At 35.5% G+C, this 25348-nt stretch overlaps 1 protein-coding gene across 1 annotated transcript; it reads left to right on the top strand.

The window, feature by feature from the left end:
- Window positions 1-22196: 22196 nt before the first annotated feature.
- On the top strand, window positions 22197-24848 carry LOC107805054 (uncharacterized). The gene has a single exon (XM_016629030.2). The coding sequence runs from the start codon at window positions 22255-22257 to the stop codon at window positions 24343-24345; it is 2091 nt and encodes a 696-aa protein (XP_016484516.1). The 5' UTR covers window positions 22197-22254; the 3' UTR covers window positions 24346-24848.
- Window positions 24849-25348: the final 500 nt, after the last annotated feature.

Here is a 25348-nt window from a genome sequence, read left to right as displayed (position 1 = left end):
ACACTCAAGTCAGAACCATATAAATTGCAAACACACGCATCATATTAAGAAGGATGGAGTAACAAAGAAAGAATTGGACCTTCTATTGACGAATCCAAAGTTGTGACTAAAAAGACAAACCGAAAAATGATCACAATCTGAGCAGCAGGCAGGAATTCGACGACCTCGAACCTCTTCAACACCCAACTTCGACCAACTCAGCATAAAAGGGATTTAAGTATTCTTGAGCAGCATAAATCTTTCCCGATGGAGTAATAAGAATCTCCAAATCAAATCTGGAATTTAAAATACGAAAAAACAACCTTCTTGATAATGAAATTAGAACCTAGAGGGAGGTTTCTCGCTGGGTTTAGGCAAATAAAACAAAGAGAATAATAGGAAGGAGTTCAGTTGTTGAATGTGTTGTCTTTGGTGTTATGGTTGGAACAGTGGTGATATAATTTTAGTGTAAAAGCAATGAAGAGGGTGGAAGATTTTGAGTTATTGCAGCCGTGTGGAATTTATGTGTGTGCACTCTCTCAATCATTGAAGGAAATGAAGGGAAGTATAGACATTGCTTGTGGCTTGGAGAAAAGTAATCTGCCGGTTCTGATTTTTCCTCCTCTGTTTTTCGTCCGTGTTCTCCTCTCTGTTCGTATCCTTTATCTCCCTAATTGTCTCTCTATGTTTTTCTATCTTCTCCCTCTGTTGTTGGACTCTAGTCTCTCCATCTATGTCTGTGTGTAGCCTAGGTCCTTAGCTCTAGGTTGGAGGGATCCCCTAGGGTTTCTATAATTGGATATTTATATGGAGGTGGTAAGGGATGATGGCCATTGGATTAGAGAAAAATAGATGGCTAAGATTAAATCTTGCATTTTACGTGGAGAGTGGGCTAATGGGTTGGGAAGAATGGGTCTTTGTCTTGCTGGGCCACTAATATCCGAAAATGAGCTCCTAATTGACCCAAATTCAATTCTTTCTCAATGAGCAAAAATAAAAATAAAAATAAAAATACTACCAAAATATACTAATTAATCTTAGTTAATAAGAATAAACTATTAAAGTGAACTATATATTAAATTAAAAATATTTTTTGTATTTTTTAAATGTTATAAAAAAGGTAGAGAAAACTATGTTACAGTAATGGTATAAAGTTAAAAATATTATCATTATAAAATACTAATAAGATTAAATAAATAAATAAAAGATAAAATAAAAAGATATATAATAAGAGAAAAAATATTATAAAACTATTTTTTGTGTTTTTAAACATATGTTTTAAAATAAAAATTAAAAGTTGACTGAAATCCTATTAAAATAAAAAATAAGTTAATATTTTTAAAATACTGCTTTTAAAAGTTGCGCGGGTCAAAACTTACGTGCTTACATAGTGTCCTGTATTTGCAACTTGTATTCATAAAGTTTAGGACATTGTGTCCTTAACTTCATGACTGTTGTGTAAATATTAAGGACAAAGTGTCATGTATTTGCTACTTGTATTGATAAAGTTTAGGACATCGTGTCCTTAACTTTTATGAATACTGTATAAATATTAAGGACATAGTGTCCTATATTTGCAACTTGTATTGATAAAGTTTAGGACATCGTGTCCTTAACTTTTATGACTACTGTGTAAATATTAAGGACATAGTATCCTGTATTTGCAACTTGTATTGATAAAGTTTAGGACATCGTGTCCTGAACTTCATGACTACTGTGTAAATATTAAGGACAAAGTATCCTGTATTTGCAACTTGTATTGATAAAGTTTAGGATATTGTGTCCTTAACTTTATGACTACTGTATAAAAATATTAAGGACATAGTGTCATGTATTTGCACCTTGTATTAATAAATTTTAGGGCATCGTGTCCTTAACTTTTATGAATACTAAGTAAATATTAAGGACATAGTGTCATGTATTTGCAACTTATATTGATAATGTTTAGGACATCGTGTCCTTAACTTCATAACTACTGTGTAAATATTAAGGACATACTGTCTTGAATTTCCCATTTTCTTGACTTGCATGATGGATACAATATGTATTATAGTTACTTTTAATGGAAGATGGACTGCAGACTATAAGTATCTAGATCATCAAACAAAGCTTGTTCTAGTAACTCAGGCAATTCGATTTGAAGATTTCGTCAACCAGGTCTTTGAAGTTATTGAATTGGATTGAGACAAATTTGAAGCAATGATATGATTTGATATCAACCTAGGAACAAGATAGTGAATGCTTGTATCCAAAGATTTAGATCTTCACATATGTATAAAGTTACTAAAAAGTCATTCACTCTTCAAGGGCTGTCGTTTCATTGTTGATATTTCGGTAAGGGTTTGTGGCTGTACAAGCACCTTTGAACATGTCAATATAGAAACTCAATAAGACAATCAAGACAAATGCCAACAGATAATGAAAATAGATGTGGTTGAACCTGAACCAATAATTGAAGAGGTGCTTCAAACATTTAATTCTATTCAAGTGAAAGGACAAAATATTATAGAGATTGACAACCAACAAGCTTTGGGTATTCAAGTCTTAGAGAGTGCACCAGTAATAGAAGAAGTTGCTGAAAGATCCTCTACTCAACTAACTAGGCGAAGGTCAAAGTCGAAACAAAAAGAATCCCCAACTACAATATTAAGAGAAAATGCTTCGTTTGATGAAATATGACCAAAAAAGAGAGGATAATTAACTGTTTTTCGAATATACCAATTAAAGGACATTTTGAATTCAAGGTTGTTAGATCAATCTCAACAAGATATTCTTTAAAATGCAATGATGAAAAGTGTGGGTGGTGTGTGGGTGCTTTCAAAATTAAAGATTCAACACTATGCAAGATAGTAAAGATTGAGAAACATCATGACTGCTCAGTTAACACTATGAAAACCGATCAAAGGCATGCAACTTCAAAGTTGATTAGTGGTTACATTATTGACAATTTTCGAGACCTAAGGTTTGAAGTTACACCAGCCTTTGTCATGGCAGAAATGCAAAAATTGCATGGACTAGATATTGGATATCACAAGGCGTGACGTGCTATTCAACGTGCTTCAACTTTAATAAGAGGAACTCCTGAAGAGAATTATGAATTGTTGTCTTCATATTTGTACACGATAAAAAGTAAAAACCCGGGAACATACACTAACATAAAGATAGACGACAACAACAGGTAAACAATCAAAAAAAGTTTATTAGTCTGTTTTAAACTTTAGGACATGGTGTCCTTAACTTTGATGTTTGTACTGTAAATATTTTAGGACATAGTGTCCTTAAATTTGATGTGTGCAATGTAAATATTAAGGACATGGTGTCCTTAACTTTGATGTGTGCAATGTAAATTTTAAGGACATGGTGTCCTTAACTTTGATGTGTGTAATGTAAATTTTAAGGACATGGTGTCCTTAACTTTGATGTTTACACTGTAAATATTTTGGAAATGGTGTCCTTAACTTTGTTGTGTGTAGTGTAAATGTTAAGGACATGGTGTCCTTAACTTTGATGTGTGCATTGTAAAATGTTAAGGACATGGTATCCTTAACTTTGATGTTTGCAGTGTAAATATTTAGGACATGGTGTCCTTAATTTTAATGTGTGCACTATAAATATTAAGGACATGATGTCCTTAAATTTGATGTGTGCAGTGTAAATGTTTAGGACATAGTGTCCTTCAATTTGATGTGTGCAATGTAAATGTTAAGGACATGGTGTCCTTAACTTTGATGTGTGCAGTGTAAATGTTAAGGTTATGGTGTCCTTAACTTTGATGTTTGCACTGTAAATATTTTGGACATAGTGTTCTAAATTTTGTTATGTGCAGTGTAAATGTTAAGGACGTGGTGTCCTTAACTTTGATGTGTGCATTGTAAAATGTTAAGGTCATGGTGTCCTTAACTTAACTTTAATGTGTGCATTGTAAATATTAAGGATATGGTGTCCTTAACTTTGATGTGTATAGTGTAAATGTTAAGGACATGATGTCCTTAACTTTGATGTGTGCAGTGTAAATGTTAAGGACATAGTGTCGTGTATTTTTACCTTTTGTTGTTAAACTGTATTTTCAGGTTTCTTTATATGTTTTATGCATATGGATCATCAATAGCTGGTTGAAATCATTGTAGACCGGTGATTGTTGTTGATGCAACCTTTTTGAAGTCAAAATATCGTGGCGTTTTAATGATTTCAGTTTCAAAGGATGCAAATAACCAAATATTCCCACTAGCCTTTGGGATTGCAGAATCTGAAAATAACAACTCCTATGAGTGGTACTTGTAAGGACCCGTAAAAATTTTATCCAAAAATTTGGGGTTTCGTGGTCCCAAGTTAGATTCGTGAGAGGAAAATATTTCGTAGAAAACGTATTTTTGCGGCCCATTATGCGGCCGCATAATCACTCTGCGGACCGCATAATGACCGCAGAGTGAACCAGTAAGTTTGGCCAACTTGAGGTCAGTTTTGCGGTCGATTATGCGACCGCATAATCGATATGCGGACCGCATATCGGTCGCATAATTCCTCTTGGGTTTCTGCGAAGGGAGTTCTACGGTGCATTACGTGACCGAACAAGTATGCGGACCGCATACTAGTCGCATAATGTAGCCGAAAGTTTAGGCCCCTGAGGGCCATTTTTACGGTCACTTTGCGGACCGCATAACCATTATGCGGTCACATATGCGACCGCAAACCTGTGTCGGGGCACCATTTTTCTTAATTTAAAACCCGACCCCCATTTCCATTAAAACACCCATTTAGCCTATTTTGAAGCTCATTTCTGATATTTCTAGTGTGAGAGAGAGAGAGTTCTAGAGGGAGGGCCTAATTCCCATAAATTAATCTTCAACCATCACTCAAAGCTTGGAAATATTCAAGTAGAGTACCAAATTCTTCATCCAAAAAGGTAAGACTTCATCACCCCAGCTCTTAATTTCAAACATAGCTATAATGGGGTATTAATAAGATGGTCAATGGGTATGAGGGTTGTTCATCTTGCATGCATGTGATAAAGAGTGTGGGAAAAATAAAAAGTGAACTAGAACCATGAACGTTTTTCTAATTTTGGGTTCAATTTGTATATTGCAAAAATAGATTGAGGTTGCTAAGGGTTCCGGATAATTTTAGAGTCTAAAGAAGCGCAATTGAGGTATGTATGGCTAACTCTCTTCTTCCTAGAATCGAACTCTTGGTGTCCGAATGATGGGTGTAAGTTCTAACTTGATCATACTAGAATTATTTGCCTTAGTGTGTTGGATTGAAAGATTCATGTTCCCTAATTGTTTTAGATGGTTACCATGCCATCATACTATTTGAGAACGTAATTATGATTTTTCAAGCTCCTTCCCTTATTTGAACAAATGAAAAAAGGAAAGACTTGAATTGTAAAATGTGCCCAAGGGCCAAGAACTACTTAATAAATGAGGCTGTTTGTGCCATGTAATGAAGATGGGAAAAAAATGTGAATTGAGTGGACAGTTGAAAGAGGTTATGTCTCAAGTGAGATGACTTAGCCGATCGGGCCGAGATCGGACGCCATGCTGTACACATGGTGGCATTTGTATTGGGATTATTGAATTACATTGTGGATATGGATATGTCTCACTTGAGATGGCTTAGCTGGTCGGGCCGAGACCGGACTCCGTGTAAAAATACGGTGGCATTGTGAGTTGTGGCTTTGGCACTAAAGATTATTAATCTAAAAAAATAGAAAGATTGAATTGGAAACTACGTGATCCTTACTTGGTGTATTTTTTGTATTTCTATGAAGTACTTATTGATTATTATGACTGCCTTCTCTTTGTTTCACTGTTCATTCTACTAAGATTGGTGTTTGCCTTACATACTAGTACTATTCGACAGTACTAACGTCCCTTTTGCCAGGGGCGCTACATCTTTGAATGGATGTAGGTGCTTCCATCGCAGATAGTGCCGATCACAGATAGTGGTGCTCTCTTTCTCTCCTCACAGCAGTCTTGGTGAGCCCCATTTCTCCTAGGGGTAATGTAGTCCTTCTTTTGTATAAGTTTTCATATTTTGAGGTATAGCCGGGGCCTTGTTGCCGGTATTGCCATGCTGCTCTTTTGTACTCTTAGAGGCTCCGTAGACGTTTATGTGGGTCATGTATGTATGTTGGGGTGGTCGTTGGATCGAGTTGTATTTTGGAAACTCAACTATGGCATAATTTATATAAAAAAAATGAACTAGCAATGTTTATATGTTTATATAACTGATCTCTCCCCGGTTTTTACAAATGGTGATGTGATCCCTTTTTGGATTATGAATGAGTTGGGTAGGAAAGGTTTAATAGGCTTGCTCGACAGGGTTCACTCGGTTGAGCGTCGGTCGCGCTCCCCGAGGTTGGGGCGTAACAGTACTTTAGTGAGTTTCACAATGCAATTGGGAGCCGTGACAATTTAATTTTTTTTATCAGATAGACATCAATCTATTGCACATGCTATCGCAAAGGTATATCCTGAAAGCCACCATGGGATTTGTATCTATCATTTGGAGAAGAACCTAAAGTGAAGGAAAGTGAAAAGTGAGGTCATAAAACTTTTTCAAAGTGCTGCAAGAGTATACAGGCGCAAAGAATTTGATCTATACATGTCAGAGATAGCAAAAGTTGATAAGAAGACTTTTGACTACTTAATGGAAGAACCACCGGAAAGGTGGGCGCGTTCTTGTTATCCACGACGAAGATATGACATGCTCACAACAAACATAGTTGAGTCAATGAATTATGTGCTATTAGAAGCAAGGGAGCTGCCTATATTGAGAATGATTGATTTCATCCAAGTGAAGCTACAATGTTAGTTTTATGAAAGAAGAAATGAAGCGGAAGGAACTTTTTATGATGTTTCATGTTGGGTAGAAGAGGAATTGAAGAAAAAGATAGATTTAGCTTTTACTTTAAATATAAGTGTTATGTTCTTACTTTAGCTTATTATTTTAATAATAATTTAACATAATTTACTAACTTGTAGTTTTTCAACTTTGAAGGTCTTCCCTGTTGATTCATGGCGTTCTAGAGTTGAGGAAGAAGGAAATACTTTCTTGGTGGACTTAAACAAAAGAACATGTGATTGTTTTCAGTTTCAATTTGATGAATTACCATGTATACATGCAATTGCTTTCAGTTTCAATTTGATGAATTACCATGTATACATGCAATTGCAGCTGTCGAGAAGAGAAATATCAAGATGTCCAATTTCTGCTCAGACTGATACTTAAAGGAATCTTGACTGAAAATATATGAAAGACAAATACATCCTGTAGGACATACAGATTCTTGGATTGTACCAGAGAGTGTTAAGTCATAAATTATTAAACCTCTAGATTTCAAGGTCCCGCCAGGTAGAAGGCAGAAGAAAAGGCATATTCCAGCTACGCAATCATCAAAAATAACATTCAAATGTGGTCTTTACAGAAGAATTAGTCATAATAGAGCATCTTGTATATATTCTCCGACAGTCCACCTATTTTCAAGAAAGCATATAGAATTATAGATATTCTGGTCCCGCCAGGTAGAAGGCAGAAGAAAAGTCATATTATTCCAGCTACCGAATCATCAAAAATAACATTCAAATGTGGTCGTTGCAGAAGAATAGGTCATAATAGAATATCTTGTATATATTCTCCGGCAGTCCACCCATTTTCAAGGAAGCATAGAGAATTATAGATATATCCACTTATGTTTATCTAGTCTTTTAAGTTTTGATATAAATTGGATTCATTTAGATTATTTTTATTTGAGCAAGTAAACTTTAGCAGATGGTTATATAAAAAATGTCCTGAATTTTCAAAGTTTCTTTGTGTTTACGTGCTCTTTGTTTCTTTATAAAACTTGATGCTTGCAACTTGCTACATCTTATTTTTAAAATGGGATTGGTACAAGTAAACTTCAGGATATAATTTTTTGAAACGTCCTGAAAGTTTGAAGTATGAATCTAATATTAAGGCCAAAATTTCTAAAATGTTCTTAACTTCTGGAAATCTCAGTTTAGTGTCTAGATTTTCAGAAGTTTAGGACATTTCAGAAAAATATGTCCTGACTATTATTTTCATCCTGCAACAAATCAGGACATTTATGAACATTATGTCCTGAAGTTCTACAACAATCAATATGTGTTGCTTTGTCTATTCCACCTTGGAAACAAATAGGAATCTTTTGCAATAGCTCTACTGTAGCCCCCCGAAACATTTTAAAATATTTAAGCGCTATTAAGAAAGTTGATGTGCTCTAATTATATTATTTTATGTGCAGACAAGGACTATTAATATGATGGATATCAATTAGATATGATAATAAGTATATGAGATATATTATAAGTAATCTGGGTCTAAGGAGAGCCCTATGTCTAAGTCAAGTTAGAAATTACATGATAGACTAAAGTTCCAAATGAGTACGCACAAGACCAAACTTTGGATGAGCATATCTACATATATATAAATGGTTATGTGATGTAAAATCTATAATCGTTTGTCATTTGGACATTCCTACATGAAGTTATGACCAAATTACCAAAGGCTGACGGAGGAGCGTGCGGATGCGAAGCATCCGAGGCCACGTCTGAAAGAGAGGCTGACAATAAAGTATTGCCACAGCGTCCAAGTCCACATCTGAACTTCAAAGAGGAGTGAAGTGGGGATGCGAAGCATCTAGGGCCGCATCCGAAACCCAGAATTCTGGGCTTATAAATACAAAATCGGGGGAAGAGGGTATTTTGTGTATTTGGGGGTTAGGGTTCTTAAAGTGAAGGGGTGATTTTGAGCTCAAATCAAGTCCAATCAACCAAGGTAAGTTGTTAATTATGTTTTGGGATGATTATTACTCAATATACATGAGTTCTAATATCATTCTTACATCCAAATACTAGATTTCTTCATCAAATCCTCAAAAACACAAAAATCACCAAAGTTGTAATTTTTCAAGATTGATCTACTAGAGGTAATTCCAATGCTTCAAACTCATTTATTATGAGTAGTTACAAGTATTTGAAGCATTTGTTATAAGTTTTAATGGTTGAAAGATTGGATTATAAAACTCTAGTTCGTGGCATGAATAGTACTTTTGAGAAAATAAGGGAGAAGATGAATGGTAATCTTGACGATGAAATTTATGAATACGATGAACCTATGGAATTATTTGTTAGCAAAAGATGGAAGTGATCAACTAAGTAATCACCCGAATTGTATATTTTTCAAGTGTTGATTATGGAAGATGATGAACAGTAACTTGGTGGCAATGGACAATTGATATAGTATCATTAAGGACTCTGAATGGGTATTAAAACATAAGAATGAAGTTGAATGGTCTAGCATGTAAAACTATTTGGCGATTTGAGTTGTTGGAGGTGTGTAGCCAACTTGTGAGCCATATATGGATGTTGATCAATATCTTAGGTCATATTTTGATATAATTAGGATATCTAATTATAGATATCGACTTGTTGGTGATGTTGAGCATTTTAATCAACATTGGAATGATGAGGGAGGATTGAAAGCTTGTGAATGTTAATAAAGCGAAAGCGAGGTAAGTTGATTAAAACTTACTCTTCTTGAGGGACTTTCTCTAAAAGCATGTTTCGAGTTAATACTTAAGTTGTTTGCAAATGTTCTTTCGTGCTTGTGGGGATAAACAAGTACGGATGTATCCATGTACTAGAATATTATGTTGCATATGTAGTGTCATGCCATTTTATAAAATTTTATTTTAAATCTTGTTGGCAAAGTGACAACCAAGGTAAATGTTATAAGTTTTTATCAAAACTTACGTATTGACAAGAGTATACATATTTGAGTGCTAAAGATAAGTTTTCATGGAAAGTATTTCTTTTGAAAATTGACGAACAGAATAGCACTTGTGGTATCTTTTAAAGATTGATGTTAAATTGATAAAGGTTTTAGCATGTAAAAGGTTATTTATTTAAATTTTGTTCAAAGGATTTAGATTTTCTATAAATGCTATGATTTGATAAAAATAGATCATTTGAGGCTACTATGTTATGAATCTAGTTTGAAGTATCAAATGTTTTGGGAGTTACTTGTGTTCACCGAGATTGACTTCGGATATATCGTGTTCGTTGTCATGAAACTACACTTGCCGGTGTAGGCGTAGATGGCCACTTTGTGTTATAGACTACGATAGAGTGCTCTCCCTCGAGAGAGTACTATTTTGTACTATTATTAGCATGGCTGAGTCGATTCGTACGGCATTACGATGAGACGACCTAAGCAAGTAGGCTATATAATACTTGCCGCTAGGTACATAACCTAGTTGACCTTCTTGTGTCGGTGATGGTATAGTGCTCTAAGTGAAAGGTAAGGATGATTTCCTCATGTTTATGCCTAAGGAGCCGAAAGTGATTTCGATGACTTAAAGCAAATGGAATGATTTTGTACAATTTTATCCAAAATCTTGGATTGATGTAAATATTTTAAAAGTTTATATTGTGCGTTATATCTCACTTGATTATTATTTAAAATAACAAGGGTCGTGAATGGATAAAAATTCTTATCGTTTTATATCAAATATTTGTGCATTGTTTTTATAAAGTTTGTCCCAAGAACTTAAGTTAGACAGAGTCTATGACACTTATTGAGTACCGATGTGGTGTACTCAACCCTTAGGGGCCCCCCTCCAGGGCCCTGCTTACTTTTCATGTTTCAAGATGATGTATGATACATGGCATGTGGTCAGACCAGGATGACTCTCTTTCCGAGGTATTATGAAGCACCACTTTTATTTCGTGGTAGCTATCATGTTCTTCCTTATTTTATTTTGTTGGAACTACTCCAACTGTTGGTTCTATTCTTTGGTATATAGACTCCATAAATAGTTATGAAAGGTAGTAGTAACGGAGTTGTAAACGACATACATGAAAGTATATTTATTTTACTTAGTCTCATTGTTATTATCATGAAAGGCTTAATGTGTGATTTTGAATTGAAAAATATTTTATCATTTAACTTGAAAATGTATATGATTTTCAAGGATCTTCTGCAGTTAAATTGGTTTTCATGCATATGATTTGGGTGAATCACATGGTTTGATTCGCTCGGGTCGGGTACCATCTTGAAAACATATAGGAATCTTTTGCAATAGCTCTACAGATTTGCAAGACTGTGCAAATCAACAATAACTGGACGGAATCTGAAAAACTTCTGGACAATTTAATCAAACATTGGCAGTTTAAAACTGTGCAAAAATGGACATACCAGTAGTTAACAGAAAGAACCAAATTGGACTAATGAAATTGTCAATTATCAAGCTGCAAATTTCATTAAAACTGGGCAGAACTTCTGAACTGGGACAGTTGAGTAGACAATAGCCACTCAACTGGGACACATTGACCTGTTTCAGCAATTAAAAATTCAAAAGGCTCACATTAACCAACAACAATATATATAAAGAGAGAAATTAATAACATGATGCCTTCATATTACTGCTGAAGCTGTTATTTGCCAAAGCTGCGACCAAAAAATTATGCTATGCAAACAAAAAAAAGTGGCTTATGAACAATTTACAGGACATTTCATAAATATACTATTAGCAATTCTACTACAGTTGACTTTTTATACTACTACACTACAGCTCCTTCGGGCAAAAAGTTTTATTTTCACTATCATAGTCGTTGCTGACTTTTTCTGGTGGTGTTTCATAACCAGAAATTCTTTTCCACTCTCCATGTGCCCAAAGATTTGCTGCAAGTTCTTTTCTGAAGTTTAATATGTCCCCAGGTTGGAATTTCTCCACATCCTTTCCCATCATCAACAACTCGACATACTTGATTAGGAATGCACCACAATCAATCCTAAAAAGAACGTTAGCATAAGGAGTCAATTAAACAATATCTTTAATAAATAAATCTAAACTACATATAAATTATATAGCAAATGATAACACTTACGATCCAGTTTGTTTCGGTGATCTTTGCCACTGAATGTCAAATTTATTGAATGCATTTCCAAAACACTTATGATTTTTCTCAAACTGTGAGAACTTTAGCAAGTGGGGGATCATGCGCGCATACATTTCAATGTATTTCGATCCACCCTCATATGGTTCACTATTTTTGGAATCGTACACATTAATCTTTTTCTCATTCAAGTCCAATACCCCCAAAAGAAAATGTGTCACATCATCATTATCTGTTGAAGGTATCCGACATGGAAAAAAGATTTTATCAGCCTCTATCCAAGTAATTCCACATCTACGATTGTCACCCCACACATATGGTGTGAGAACCAATTGATTATTACCACACCAAAACTCATCTGAAGCATCTTCACTGAAATCCTCATACACAAGTAGCATATAGTTATAAAAAACTATATTTGTAGTTGTGCAACGAAATGAATGGGCGCAAGGGTGATAGCATTCCTTCTTTCTCAAATAATACAAGTCAATGTCAATATGCTTCGTAAAAAGGTAAAAAAAAAGAAAAACAAATCCACCAGTCATAAATAATTAAAAAATAATAAATTAAGAAGAAAGAAAAGAAATGCCTTGTAAATTATCAAACCTTATCATCAAGTACATAGCTACTATCTGAAAGCTCAAGGAAGAACATTTTGCTACTGATTTTTTGATTGTACAATTTATATGGATTCTTTCTCACACCATTATCCTCGGCATATATATCAGTTTGTCCCCTGAAAATTTGAAATAATAACAAAGTTAGAAAGCTTATAAATTAGTCCTCAATTAAAGACATTTGGTCCTGAAGTTAGAGTTGGAAGTTCAAAAATTAAGGACAGGTAGTCCTAAACTTAGAGTTGGAAGCTCATAAATTAGAGACATTTAGCCCTGAACTTAGAGTAACAAGTTCATAAGTTAAGGACACTTGGTCCTGAACTTAGAGTGGAAGTTTAAAAATTAAGGATAGTTGGTCGTGAAGTTAGAGTTGGAAGTTCAAAAATTAAGGACAGGTAGTCCTAAACTTAGAGTTGGAAGCTCATAAATTAAAGACATTAAGTGTTGAACTTAGAGTAACAAGCTCATAAGTTAAGGACACTTGGACCTGAACTTAGAGTGAAAGTTTAAAAATTAAGGATACTTGGTCCTGAAGTTAGAGTTGGAAGTTCATAAAGTTAAAGACACTTAGTCCTGAACTTAGAGTTGGAGGTTCATAAATTAAGGACAGTTAGTCCTGAACTTAGAGTAACAAGCTCATAAGTTAAGGACACTTGGTCATGAACTTAGAGTGGAAGTTTAAAAATTAAGGACACTTAGTCCTGAAGTTAGAGTTGGAAGTTCATAAAGTTAAGGACACTTAATCCTGAACTTAGAGTTGGAAGCTCAAAAATTTAGGACAGTTAGTCTTGAACTTAGAGTAACAAGCTCATAAGTTAAGGACACTTGGTCCTGAACTTAGAGTGGAAGTTCAAAATTTAATGACACTTGGTCCTGAAGTTAGAGTTGGAAGTTCAAAAATTAAGGATATGTAGTCCTGAACTTAGAGTTGGAAGCTCATAAATTAAGGATAGTTAGTCCTGAACTTAGAGTAACAAGCTCATAAGTTAAGGACACTTAGTCCTGAACTTAGAGTGGAAGTTTAAAAATTAAGGACACTTGGTCCTGAAGTTAGAGTTGGAAGTTCATAAAGTTAAGGACACTTAGTCCTGAACTTAGAGTTGGAAGCTCAAAAATTTAAGACACTTAGTCCTGAATTTAAAATTAGAAGTTCAAGACACAAATGTAAGCAATTAAGAAATAATGAATACATTTAGAGACTTACACTTTTTTGCGACCTTTCCTTTTCTCCTTGCCCAACCACCCAATGAATTTCTTCAATAACTTTTCATCATCTTTGGCATAATGAAAAATACATGTACGAGTATATTTTGATTTTATCCAGCCCGTGTACTCGGTAGTATTTTCATTGTGCGACATCGATGTTCCTCTTTTGTTTATCTGTTCAAAAGGAGATTTCAATTGCCAACTAAGCTTTTTATTCCTTTTCCCTCGACCAAGTTCTTCTTTAACATTTCCTTCAATATCCATAGACAAACCCCCATCAATGCTCATTTGTGAAGTCAGGGGAGTAGGAGTAAGAATAGCAAATGATGGACCATCAAAACCAATACTATCTCTCTTCTTTTTTCTAGTATATTGGTTAATGACTATATTTTTTTTTGCTCTGCAAGCAACACTACATATATATTAGTTTGCTGCAAGTCCTCAATTCTAGGGCAAATTATCAAATGAAGAAACAAAAAATCAGGACATAATTTTTGAAATGTCCTGACAATTTGAAGTATGAATCTAATATTAAGGACACAATTCTCCAAAATGTCCATAACTTTTGGAATTTCACCTGAAGAAATGAACTTAATACCTGTGTTGGCCACCCTGTCTTCTTGTATTTCTTTACCAGACAATGGAGCTGAGATATTTCTTATGCTTGTTCCATCCATTGTATTTTCTTTATCTTGCAATTGTTCTCTATGTTCTTCGTGTCACGACCCAAAATCCCACCCGTCGTGATGGCGCCTATCTCAATACTAGGCAAGCCGACAATTTCAATAAATCACGTATTCTTTTAAATTTGAAAAGAGAATGATTAAATTCAGCGGAAGAAATCTCACAAGTACAAATATAAATACTCCCAAAACCTGGTGTCACTGAGTACATGAGTATCTAATATGATTACAAGTCTGGAAAATACGGTCTATAATAGTCTGAGACCAAATACAGTAAACAAGGAAATAGGGAAGGACAGACAAGATCTACGAAACATGACAGCTACCTCAGAATCTCCGAAAAATCAACTGCGCAAAAGGATCAACAACCGCTATAACACCTGGATCTGCACACGAAATGCAGGGTGTAGTATGAGTACAACCAACTCAACAAGTAACAATAATAAATAAGGAACTGAAAATAGAGACCAGCTACACAGTTATAGTTCATTTTCAGTAATTCCAGCAGAGAGTAGACATGCTTTCAATTTCATAAGTTTAAGTCAAATCAATTCTATACAGTTCAAGTGCATGTATTCCGGTTATAAAATCTTTCAGAAAATTTCACAACAATGACAGATAGCAACTAAGTGCAACAACAAATGGAAAGCAAGTACAGCCTCCCAGGACAACAATCACTCACTAGGCTCCCAGCCCTCATCACTCACACTCAATGGGTACCCGCGCTCACTGGGGGTGTACAGACTCCGGAGGGGCTCCTACAGGCCAAGAGCTACAATCCGCACGGACAACTCACGTGCTGCACGGATAACTTACGTGCTATAATATCCAGTACAGACAACTCACGTGCCATAGTATCCTTACCTCACCGACAGGCCCTCGTCCTTACTCAGTCCTCAACCTCCCTAGTCTCTCGGCTCTCGAAAATTACAAAGATCAGCCCAAACAAAGATAACATAGTATATCAACCAAATCAAGAAAGACTGAGGTATGATAAGCAAGTAAAATCATGACTGAGTACAAGACAACAATTAGCAAATAATTCAGCAAGTACACGACCTCTGCGGGTCCCAACAGTACTATCACATAGCCTAAGCATATTTTCTAACATGATTTACAGTCAAATTTCTTCAATACATAGAGAGCATATAGCTAACAACAAGTTATTCAACTTTACAGTTTCATGAGACGGACCAAGTCACAATTCCCTCGGTGCACGCCCACACGCCCGTCACCTAGCATGTGTGTCACCTCCAAAATAATCACATGATACAAAAATCCGAGGTTTCATACCCTCAGGACCAGATTTAAAACTGTTACTTACCTCAAACCGTGAAATTCTTATTCCGCTAAGCCTTTGCCTCATGAATTGGCCTCCAAACGCCTCGAATCTTGACACAAATAATTCGATTTAGTCAATAAAATTTATTGGAATTAATTCCATAAGAAAATACTAATTTTCCATAAAATTCCAAAAATTAGCTCAAAATCATCCGTGGGGCCCACGTCTCAGAATCCGGCAAAAGTTATAAAATATGAACGCCCATTCAACCACGAGTCCAACCATATAAATTTTACTCAAATCCGACATTAACATGACCCTCAAATCTCCAAATTAAACCAAGACGATTTTCACAATTTTCCAACTTAATTCACCTATTAAATATTAAAAACAACCATGGATTCGGGTAATTTAACCAATATTGAGTTAAGAACACTTACCCCGTTATTTTCTCTGAAAATCTCCCAAATATCGCCTCTTCCCGAGCTCCAATCCGTCAAAAATGCAAAATGGGACATAAACTCTCTGCCCAGTCATTTGCTCTACGCGATCGCGAACATTCCCATGCGATCGTGAAGAATAGTTTTCCACAGCCCAGTTTTAACCCTACGCGATCGCGGACTTTCCCACGCGATAGCGATGCACAACATTACAGACCTACGCGATCGCGGACTCGTCCACGCGATGCGAAGCACAGAACGAGTGACTTCTACCTCCGCTCCACTTACTCTACGCGAACTCGACCTTCTTCACGGGTTCGCGAGTCACAAAATCCCAGAGCTACGCGATCGCATCCCCCTTCACGTGATCATGAAGCACAAAACTCAACAGACCCAATTAACCCTACGCGATCTCGGATATCCCCACGCAATCGCATAGAACAAAACTCCATTGCCCAACTAAGCCTACACGATCGCATCCCAATATTCGCGATCGCGAAGAAGGTTTGAAACACCAGAAATCAGCAGCTACCAGCAGTGCAAAAATGAAGGAAAATAATTCGAATACCATCCGAAATACGCCCGAGCCTCTCGGGACCTCATCCAAATATACCAACAAGTCCTAAAACATCATACGAACTTAGTCGAGTCTTCAAATCACATCCAACAATACTAAAAATACGAATCACACATAGATTCAAGCCTAATGAACTTTGAAACTTTTCAATTCTACAAACAACGCCGAAATCTATCAAATCACGTCCGATTGACCTCAAATTTTGCACACAAGTCATAAATGACATAACAGACCTATTAAAATTATCAAAATCGGATTTCAACGCCGATATCAAAAAGTCTATCCCCCGGTCAAACTTCCTAAAAATTTAACTTTCGGCATTTCAAGCCTAATTCCTTTACGGACCTCCAAATAATTTTCCGGACACACTCCTAAGTGCAAAATCACCATACAGATCTATCGGAATCATCAAAATTCAAATCCGGGGTTGTTTACACACAAGTCCACATCCAGTCAACTTTTCTAACTTAAATTTTCAATTATGAGATTAAGTGTCTTGTTTCACTCCGAATTCCTTTCAGACCCGAACTAACTAATCTGGTAAGTCATAAATCAACCGTAAAGCATAAATTGAGCAGTAAATGGGGAAATGGGGTTATAATACTCAAAACGACCGGCAGGGTCGTTACACTTCGCTTGCAAGTTCACAAGATTCTGCAAATATTTACAAGAGCTAACACAATTAGTACTTGTTACTAATCTTTGACTAAAACTAACATGTATATGATGAAAAAAACTTCGTCTAACCTTTTGCAACTGTCAAGATCATGCCAGTTAAATCATTATCTTGACTAGCATTATTTTGACTTCCAAAATTGTCTCTAAGAGAGAGAGGTGTAAAGACATCATATGTTCCTTCTACACATGTGCAAACAATCTCAGTTATGCTTGTTCCTTGGGTATTTTCTATATCTTGAGATTGTCCTCCACTTCTCGCTTTTGAAATTTCATCATCTTGATATTCCATTCCATCTTCCTTTCTTTTAATTTGCTCTGCAAGCAAAACTGCAATAATTAAGAAGGGAAAAATTAGCAAATCATGCCAGAATGCGGCCTTGTTGAGAGTAAACTCGGTACTAATTTACAATCAAAACAATCAGAGATTCCTCACAAAATTGGGGCAGAATTTCTGACTCTTAAATCCACACACAAAAATCTCAGTAGCAAGATAGCAATGGAAACCCAGTTACCGAGCTTCTCTAGTTAGAATTCAGTTGTCGATCAAGGTTTCTAAAGACTATAAATCAACTTCAGTATATCAATTTGAATACCAAATTTTCAGCTTCAATACATACAGAGAAATCAACTTAACTCAACAGTCCTTAAACCAAAAATCCCAGTCAGTTGAAACAAAGAAGAAATTCACTAGTTAACAACATCAAGGAAGAAATATTTAAGCACTCCCATAAAATCCAAACGAGCATCCAATGCAGCTGAAAGAACAAAACTATACTTCTACCACCATTTCTTTTTGTATCATATATTCAAAATAATCTAATTTTCCAAAGAAAGAACTTAATACCTATGTTGTCCACCCTATCTTCTGATATTTCTTTAAGAACTGACGGAGTTGACATATCGTATGTTCCTTCAGTATATTTATCTTAAGATTGCACTCCATCTTCTTTCCTTGCAGCTTCAAAAGATTCTGTAACATTTACAATTAATACTTGTTACTAATAGTTTACTGAAACTAACATGCAATAGATCATGAAAATTTCATCTAACCATGATTAGCATCATTTTGATTTCCAAAATTCTCTTTAAGGGAAAGAGGTGTAGATAGATCGTTGTAACGACTACATATTTGCATACAATCTCACTTATACTTGTTCCCAATGGATTTTCTACATCCTGAGATTGCACTCCAGATTTACAAATTATTTTTATTACACTTCTCTCTTTTGGATTTTCCTGATCTTGACATTCCACTCCATCTTGAAATTCCACTCCATCAAAAGATTCTACACACATTTGTAAGCGCAAAACAGTTAATATTTATTACGCTATTGAATATAATTTACAATGACAACAAATTCAAAAACTCTATCTAGCCTTTCCTAATTCTGATGCCCATATCAGTTTCATCTTCTAGATGCATATCTCTATAAAAGCTTTCATAACGATCTTCTAGATGTACATCTGTATCGTCACATTAATCATTAACTGCATCTTTGCTAATTGGAACACTAGGTTCTCTCTCTTTATTCCTTTCATGAGGTTTCTCAAGAAGCTTCAATAAAGTATCAACCTTTGACACTAGGTTTTTCTTTAAATCCTGTGAGATAGTATTCAAAATAAGAATCAGAATGTTTGCTGCTTATAAGTTAAGGACACTTAGTCCTAACCTTAGAGTTCCAAGTTCAAAAAATAAGGACATGTAGTCCTGAATTTAGAGTTACAAGTTCAAAAATTAAAGACAGGTAGTCCTAAACTTAGAATTACAAGCTCAAAAATTAAGGACAGGTAGTCCTAACCTTAGAGTTACAACTTCAAAAATTAAGGATACTTAGTCATGAACTTAAAGTTACAAGCTCAAAAATTAAGGACACTTAGTCCTGAACTTAGAGTTACAAGCACAGAAATTAAGGACATGTAGTCCTGAACTCAGAGTTCCAAGTTCAAAAAATAAGGACATGTAGTCCTGAACTTAGAGTTACAAGTTCAAAAGTTAATGGCAGGTAGTCCTAAACTTAGAGTTACATGCTCAAAAATTAAGGACAGGTAGTCCTAACCTTAGAGTCGAACACGCAATGGAAGAAGTTGAATCCTTTTTTCTAATAAAGTTATTTTTTGATGTATTCTAACACTTTCTGCCTACAAATCCTTTTTGAACTTCTCCGATAATCTCTAAATCAAAAACCATAAAAGCAAAAAAGTCTCTTAAGCAAAAATAAGCAAATAAAAAATTAATGGTATTCAAAGAGAGAAAACTTACATTAACAATTTCTTTAAGCAAGCCTTCATCAAATTATGTTGAAGGCATTGAACTTTGATCTTGAGATAATTGCACATGCACATTAGCGGGCTCCGCATCTTCTTCAGAAGAAATAAATTGTACCATCTCGAGCAACTGAAACACCTATTATATTTGGGGGGGGGAGTAAGTATTTAGAACCAAAATACATAAACAAAAAGATAGCTAATAATCCTATTAACTTACTTTTTCATTATGGAAATACTTTTTACATAGGTTTTTGATGTATTCTAACACTTTCTGCCTACAAATCCTTTTTGAACTTCTCCGATAATCTCTAAATCAAAAACCATAAAAGCAAAAAAGTCTCTTAAGCAAAAATAAGCAAATAAAAAATTAATGGTATTCAAAGAGAGAAAACTTACATTAACAATTTCTTTAAGCAAGCCTTCATCAAATTATGTTGAAGGCATTGAACTTTGATCTTGAGATAATTGCACATGCACATTAGCGGGCTCCTCATCTTCTTCAGAAGAAATAAATTGTACCATCTCGAGCAACTGAAACACCTATTATATTTGGGGGGGAGTAAGTATTTAGAACCAAAATACATAAACAAAAAGATAGCTAATAATCCTATTAACTTACTTTTTCATTATGGAAATACTTTTTACATAGGTTGTCATAATACGGAGAATTCATATCTGAATAACATAGCATCCGAGGGAACCCACATTTTCTGAAGTTCACAAATGGTTTTTCCTGAAAAATTGAGAATACTTCCATAATCCAAACACAGAAGGCGAAAGGGAAGCCAAGTATAGTATAATTGTTCTTCTCTTTATCTTTCTGTTTCTCTCTTTCATTCTCATTCTCATTCTCATTGTCTGAAGTATTTTGTTTGGGCTTCAAGTAATTCTTCAATGATTTGAGTAACTTTTCATAACGAAGAGAGCCCCAATTGAAAGAAGAGCAGAGTTCATCGTCATCAATGATTTCCATTACTCGCTCAGACACATTCCGAGTCTTGCGTTTCCCCATCAACACAGATTCAACAAAATAAATTATTGCCAACTTCACCGCATCGTCGTCACTGCCTACAAATGATGCAGTTGTTCCGGATGGGTGACTAGTAATAAAATGCCACAAATTGCCTAACTCAATTCTATCCTTTCCAGAGAAGTAGACTTTAGAAAGCCTATTATCTCTTTCACTAAAAAATTTGAAGTCCACTAAAGAAGAACACATCAACCCAGTAATTATCCGGAAGGCTTCACGTGTAAACTTCACTTGATGATCAAAAACCTTAAATGTCATTGAGTTTGTGTCATTGCTTACAATTTCAGAAAGCAACACACAATGAATAAGTTTGCCACATAATTTCACACCTTCCAATCGAAAAAAGTTTTCGAAAACACCATCTCTCAACTTCTTTCATTGCGTGTTCGACAAGAAATTTTTTATTATTTCTTTATACTAAAAATATCCTTTCCAATAGCTCATCAAATTACGCCAATCATCAAACTCGAAAACACGATCTCCTTCCATTAGCACACTACAAAGAAAGAAATAGAATGTAAATATTAGGACTATTTTTCTAAAATGTCCTTAATATTTAAACTAAAAAATAAAAATTCAGGATCTAACTAGATGCATCTTTAATAGAAGCATAGTTAAAAATACAAGTATTTAGCAAAATTCTTAAACACAGTTAGCATACAAAATTATCTTTAGCCAAAATTCTCAATGACTGAACTACTCTGATTGCATATTACATAATCAATATATTGACTGAACCACAAACACGATTCTATGTCAAAAGGTTCTCAATAACTTTCTCAGAAAATTCACTTCGTATTCCTCAGCGAATCAAGTTATAATCATTATTTTGGACATTTTTACTTTTACTGCTAAGACGCATATACTTGATCACAAACACAGCATTATGCCCCAATGTTATCGCTGAATTAGAGATATACAAAAAAAAAAATACATAAAAGCAAAATAGAAAACATACAATTCGATTCACGAAAAATATCGACAAGTTCATTGTAGAGAAGATGACAAAGGAGTACAGATGACGTTGGACAAAGGATGTGAGCTCAGGACTAAACCCAGTACTGACACAGCTGCAATCTTCGGGACTGAAATTTCTCCTGTGATATGGCTTATCTTCCCTCCAAGAATGAAATTTAATGTATTTGATGCAGAGAAGATGGCAAAGACTTACTGCATGTAGGTAGAGAAGTAACGAGATGAAGTTCTGGAGAGAGAAGCGTGGGTTTTGAAATTTTGATAAAGGGTTTGGGAAAGAAAAGAGATAGAAGAAAGGGTAAAAATATCTTTTCATATTAATTTTAATAGAGTAGCGGTTATTTTTGCTCAATATTAGAATTGTTGGATAAAAATAAATACCGCCTTAAATAGTGGCTACCCACGCCATTTTTACGCGTAACAACCATCCATAGAAACTGCAAATTGAGCATGGGCCGACCTCATGGGCCGAAGGAGCGAAGTAGACTTTGAACATTGGACCAACAAGGTTCATTTCTATCTTACAGTATTACTCATTTTTAAGATCATTTGAACAACTAAACTTCCGGAGGAGCGACCTCATGTGCATTAGTACTGTATAATGCGCTTTTGCAAAATTCCATTTTCTGGCAAAACCTGCACTTCATCTCTTTCGCTCTTCTCCACCTATCTTTCACCTTTTGTAATTCAGCCCAATCAGCTCCATTTAACTCCTCAACAACAACAACAACAACAAAGCGCTGAAACACAGGAATTTGAAATTGGTCGGAACTTGATCGATGACAGAACTTACTGGACCAGACGAATTCACAAGCTTTGTGCTATTGACGGAAATGTTAACGAAGCTCTCCGACTCCTCGACGAGCTTCGACTTCACGGCTACCGTCCTGACTCTCTTAATCTCACCAGCATCGTTCACGCTCTTTGTGATACTCACCGCTTTTCCGAAGCCCACCAGCGATTCCTTTTCGCCGTTTCCTTCCATTATACTGTCCCCGATGAGCGCACCTGTAATGTTCTCATTGCTCGCTTGCTACATGCGGCTACTCCACAAGTGACTTTACGTGTTATCTCCGCTTTGTTCTGCCAGAAACCTCAGTTTGTGCCATCGTTAATGAATTACAACCGTCTGATCCATCAGCTTTGCGGTTTTGGGAGAACTACAGATGCCCATCAGTTGTTTTTTGATATGAGAAAGAGAGGGCATTCTCCTAATGCTGTTTCTTATACAACTTTGATCAATGGGTATTGTGACGTTGGTGAGGTTGGGGAAGCAGAGAAGCTGTTTGATGAAATGTCTGAGTGTGGAGTTATACCTAATGCGCTGAGTTATAGCGCTTTGATTCGCGGGGTTCTGAGAAAGAGGGATGTGGACTATGGAAAACAGCTGATTAGAAAGCTTTGGGATGTGATGCTCACTGAAGAGGATATGCATGTTCAAAATGCAGCATTCTGTGATGTGATCAATTCCTTGTGTAGGGAAGGATTCTTCCATGAAGTGTTTAATATTGCCGAAGATATGCCTCAGGGTGAAAGTGTGGCCGAGGGTTTTGTATATGCCCAAATGATAGATTCTCTTTGTAGATTTGGAAGGTATAATGGGGCTGCTAGGATAGTTTACATGATGAGAAAAAGAGGGTTGAATCCTAGCTTAGTGTCATATAATTCGCTTGTACATGGTCTCGTCAAAGAAGGTGATTGTTTCAGGGCGTATCAGTTGTTGGAGGAAGGGATCCAATTTGGCTACGTACCCTCAGAATTTACTTACAAGTTATTGGTAGAAGGTTTGATTCGTGAATATGATCTTGTTAAGGCCAAGGAAGTCCTCAATGTCATGTTAAATAAGACATTAGACCTTGACAGAACAAGGATTTATAACATATATCTCAGAGCTCTTTGTGCTGTTGATAATCCAACTGAGCTTTTGAATGTCCTTGTAACCATGCTTCAAACTCAATGTCAACCGGATGTGATCACCCTGAATACTGTTATTAATGGCTTCTGCAAAATGGGAAGAATTGAAGAGGCTCAAAAGGTTTTCAAAGATATGAGGACGGGGAATTTTTGTGCGCCTGATGGTGTGACATTTTCAACTGTTATTAGTGGTTTTTTAAAACTCGGGAAAGTTGAAGAAGCTCTTGAGTTATTGCATAGAGTTATGCCTGAAAAGGGTTTGAAACCCAGTGTTGTGACATATAATGCAGTTATCCAAGGGTTGTTTAAGTTACATCGGTTAGATGAAGCTATGGAGGTTTTCAGTAGCATGGTAAGTGGTGGCACCACTGCTGATTGCACGACGTATACTATTATTATAGACGGGTTGTTTGAGTCCAACAAAGTTGATGAAGCCAAAAGATTCTGGAACGATGTTGTTTGGCCCTCGGGAATTCATGACAGTTACTTATATGCAGCCATTCTCAAGGGGCTTTGTCGCTCTGGCAAATTGAATGATGCTTGTGATTTCCTATATGAATTGGTAGATTGTGGGGTTACTCTTTGTGTCGTCAATTACAACATTGTTATTAATGGTGCTTGCATGTTGGGTTGGAAGAGAGAAGCTTATCAGATTCTTGGTGAAATGAGAAAGAATGGACTAGAACCTGATTCTGTAACATGGAGAATTCTAGAGAAATTGCACGGCAATGTGGAAAAACAGTTCTCTGAGGATTTGACATGTCAAGTTGGGGTGTAAGATAAGTCACTCGTAGAAGAACTTTGGTTTTAAATATTGAGTGAAGTGGAAAAAATACGAAACATGATATATCAGTTGTCTTAAACTGCTCTCTCTGGAGTATTATGATGTAATAGGATGTCGTTGATAGTAAAAGTTGTATTGGTCATGATGAAATGAGATGGTGCTCCTGATACATATCTAACCCTGGAAATATGTATGGAGGGAGCATTGGATGCTGACTAGTTATACCAAATTCAAATTGGTTAGCAGGAGGTTAATCATTTACAAGGAGCAAAGTAAAAAAGAAAAGAAACTGCAACATAACTATGAACAAGAAGTCAGAAGGGTATCGAGAAGATGGTTCATCATATCTCTGCTATATATTACTCATAGCCACCATGAAATCGTCTTATATGTTTTATATTACACATTAATCTCAGTGAACTCAATAATGAGATGTATTCCCTTCTATCTGAATGTACTATTTATAATGGTCAGGCAAAATTTGATGTTTCATTATCTGAGAGTTAATAATTACTTTAGTTTTTAGTTTATTACAGTATTGCTGAATGTGACACCCTTCAATATCTTATTTATTATTGATATTTCAATTGAACAGATAGCTATTTTTCTTCCCAAATATAAATCTGCAAAGTTTTTGCCACAATACTTTGGACTTTATGTGTTGAAGAATTTATGTTCCAAGTTGATCTAAGCACCCAACATTCCTGTACCTTTAAGCTTCTCTCCCTTTTCTTAGCTAAATAGAGAGGTATGTAATGAGACTAAGATGATGATCATTTTTATTAAAGGTGTTGCTTGTATATAAGCCATAACTGGCTCTTTTGAGGTGTTGAACATGAACAAATCAGCTTTGAGTTAGTGCAGTTATATTATAGCAGGTATATAAAGGAGAGGCAATTAAATTGCAAAGGAGAAGAAATTAAATTGCTGCTGCTGCTTTACAAACTATTCAACCGAAGAAAACTTGCAAGTAGGGAAGTAGCTGTAGTCTTAGTTC

The sequence above is a fragment of the Nicotiana tabacum genome, chromosome 4 (assembly GCF_000715075.1).
Source record: "Nicotiana tabacum cultivar K326 chromosome 4, ASM71507v2, whole genome shotgun sequence".
NCBI lineage: Eukaryota > Viridiplantae > Streptophyta > Magnoliopsida > Solanales > Solanaceae > Nicotiana > Nicotiana tabacum.
The sequence above is the reverse complement of the archived record's forward strand: the minus strand, read 5'-3'. Positions and strand labels throughout refer to the sequence as shown.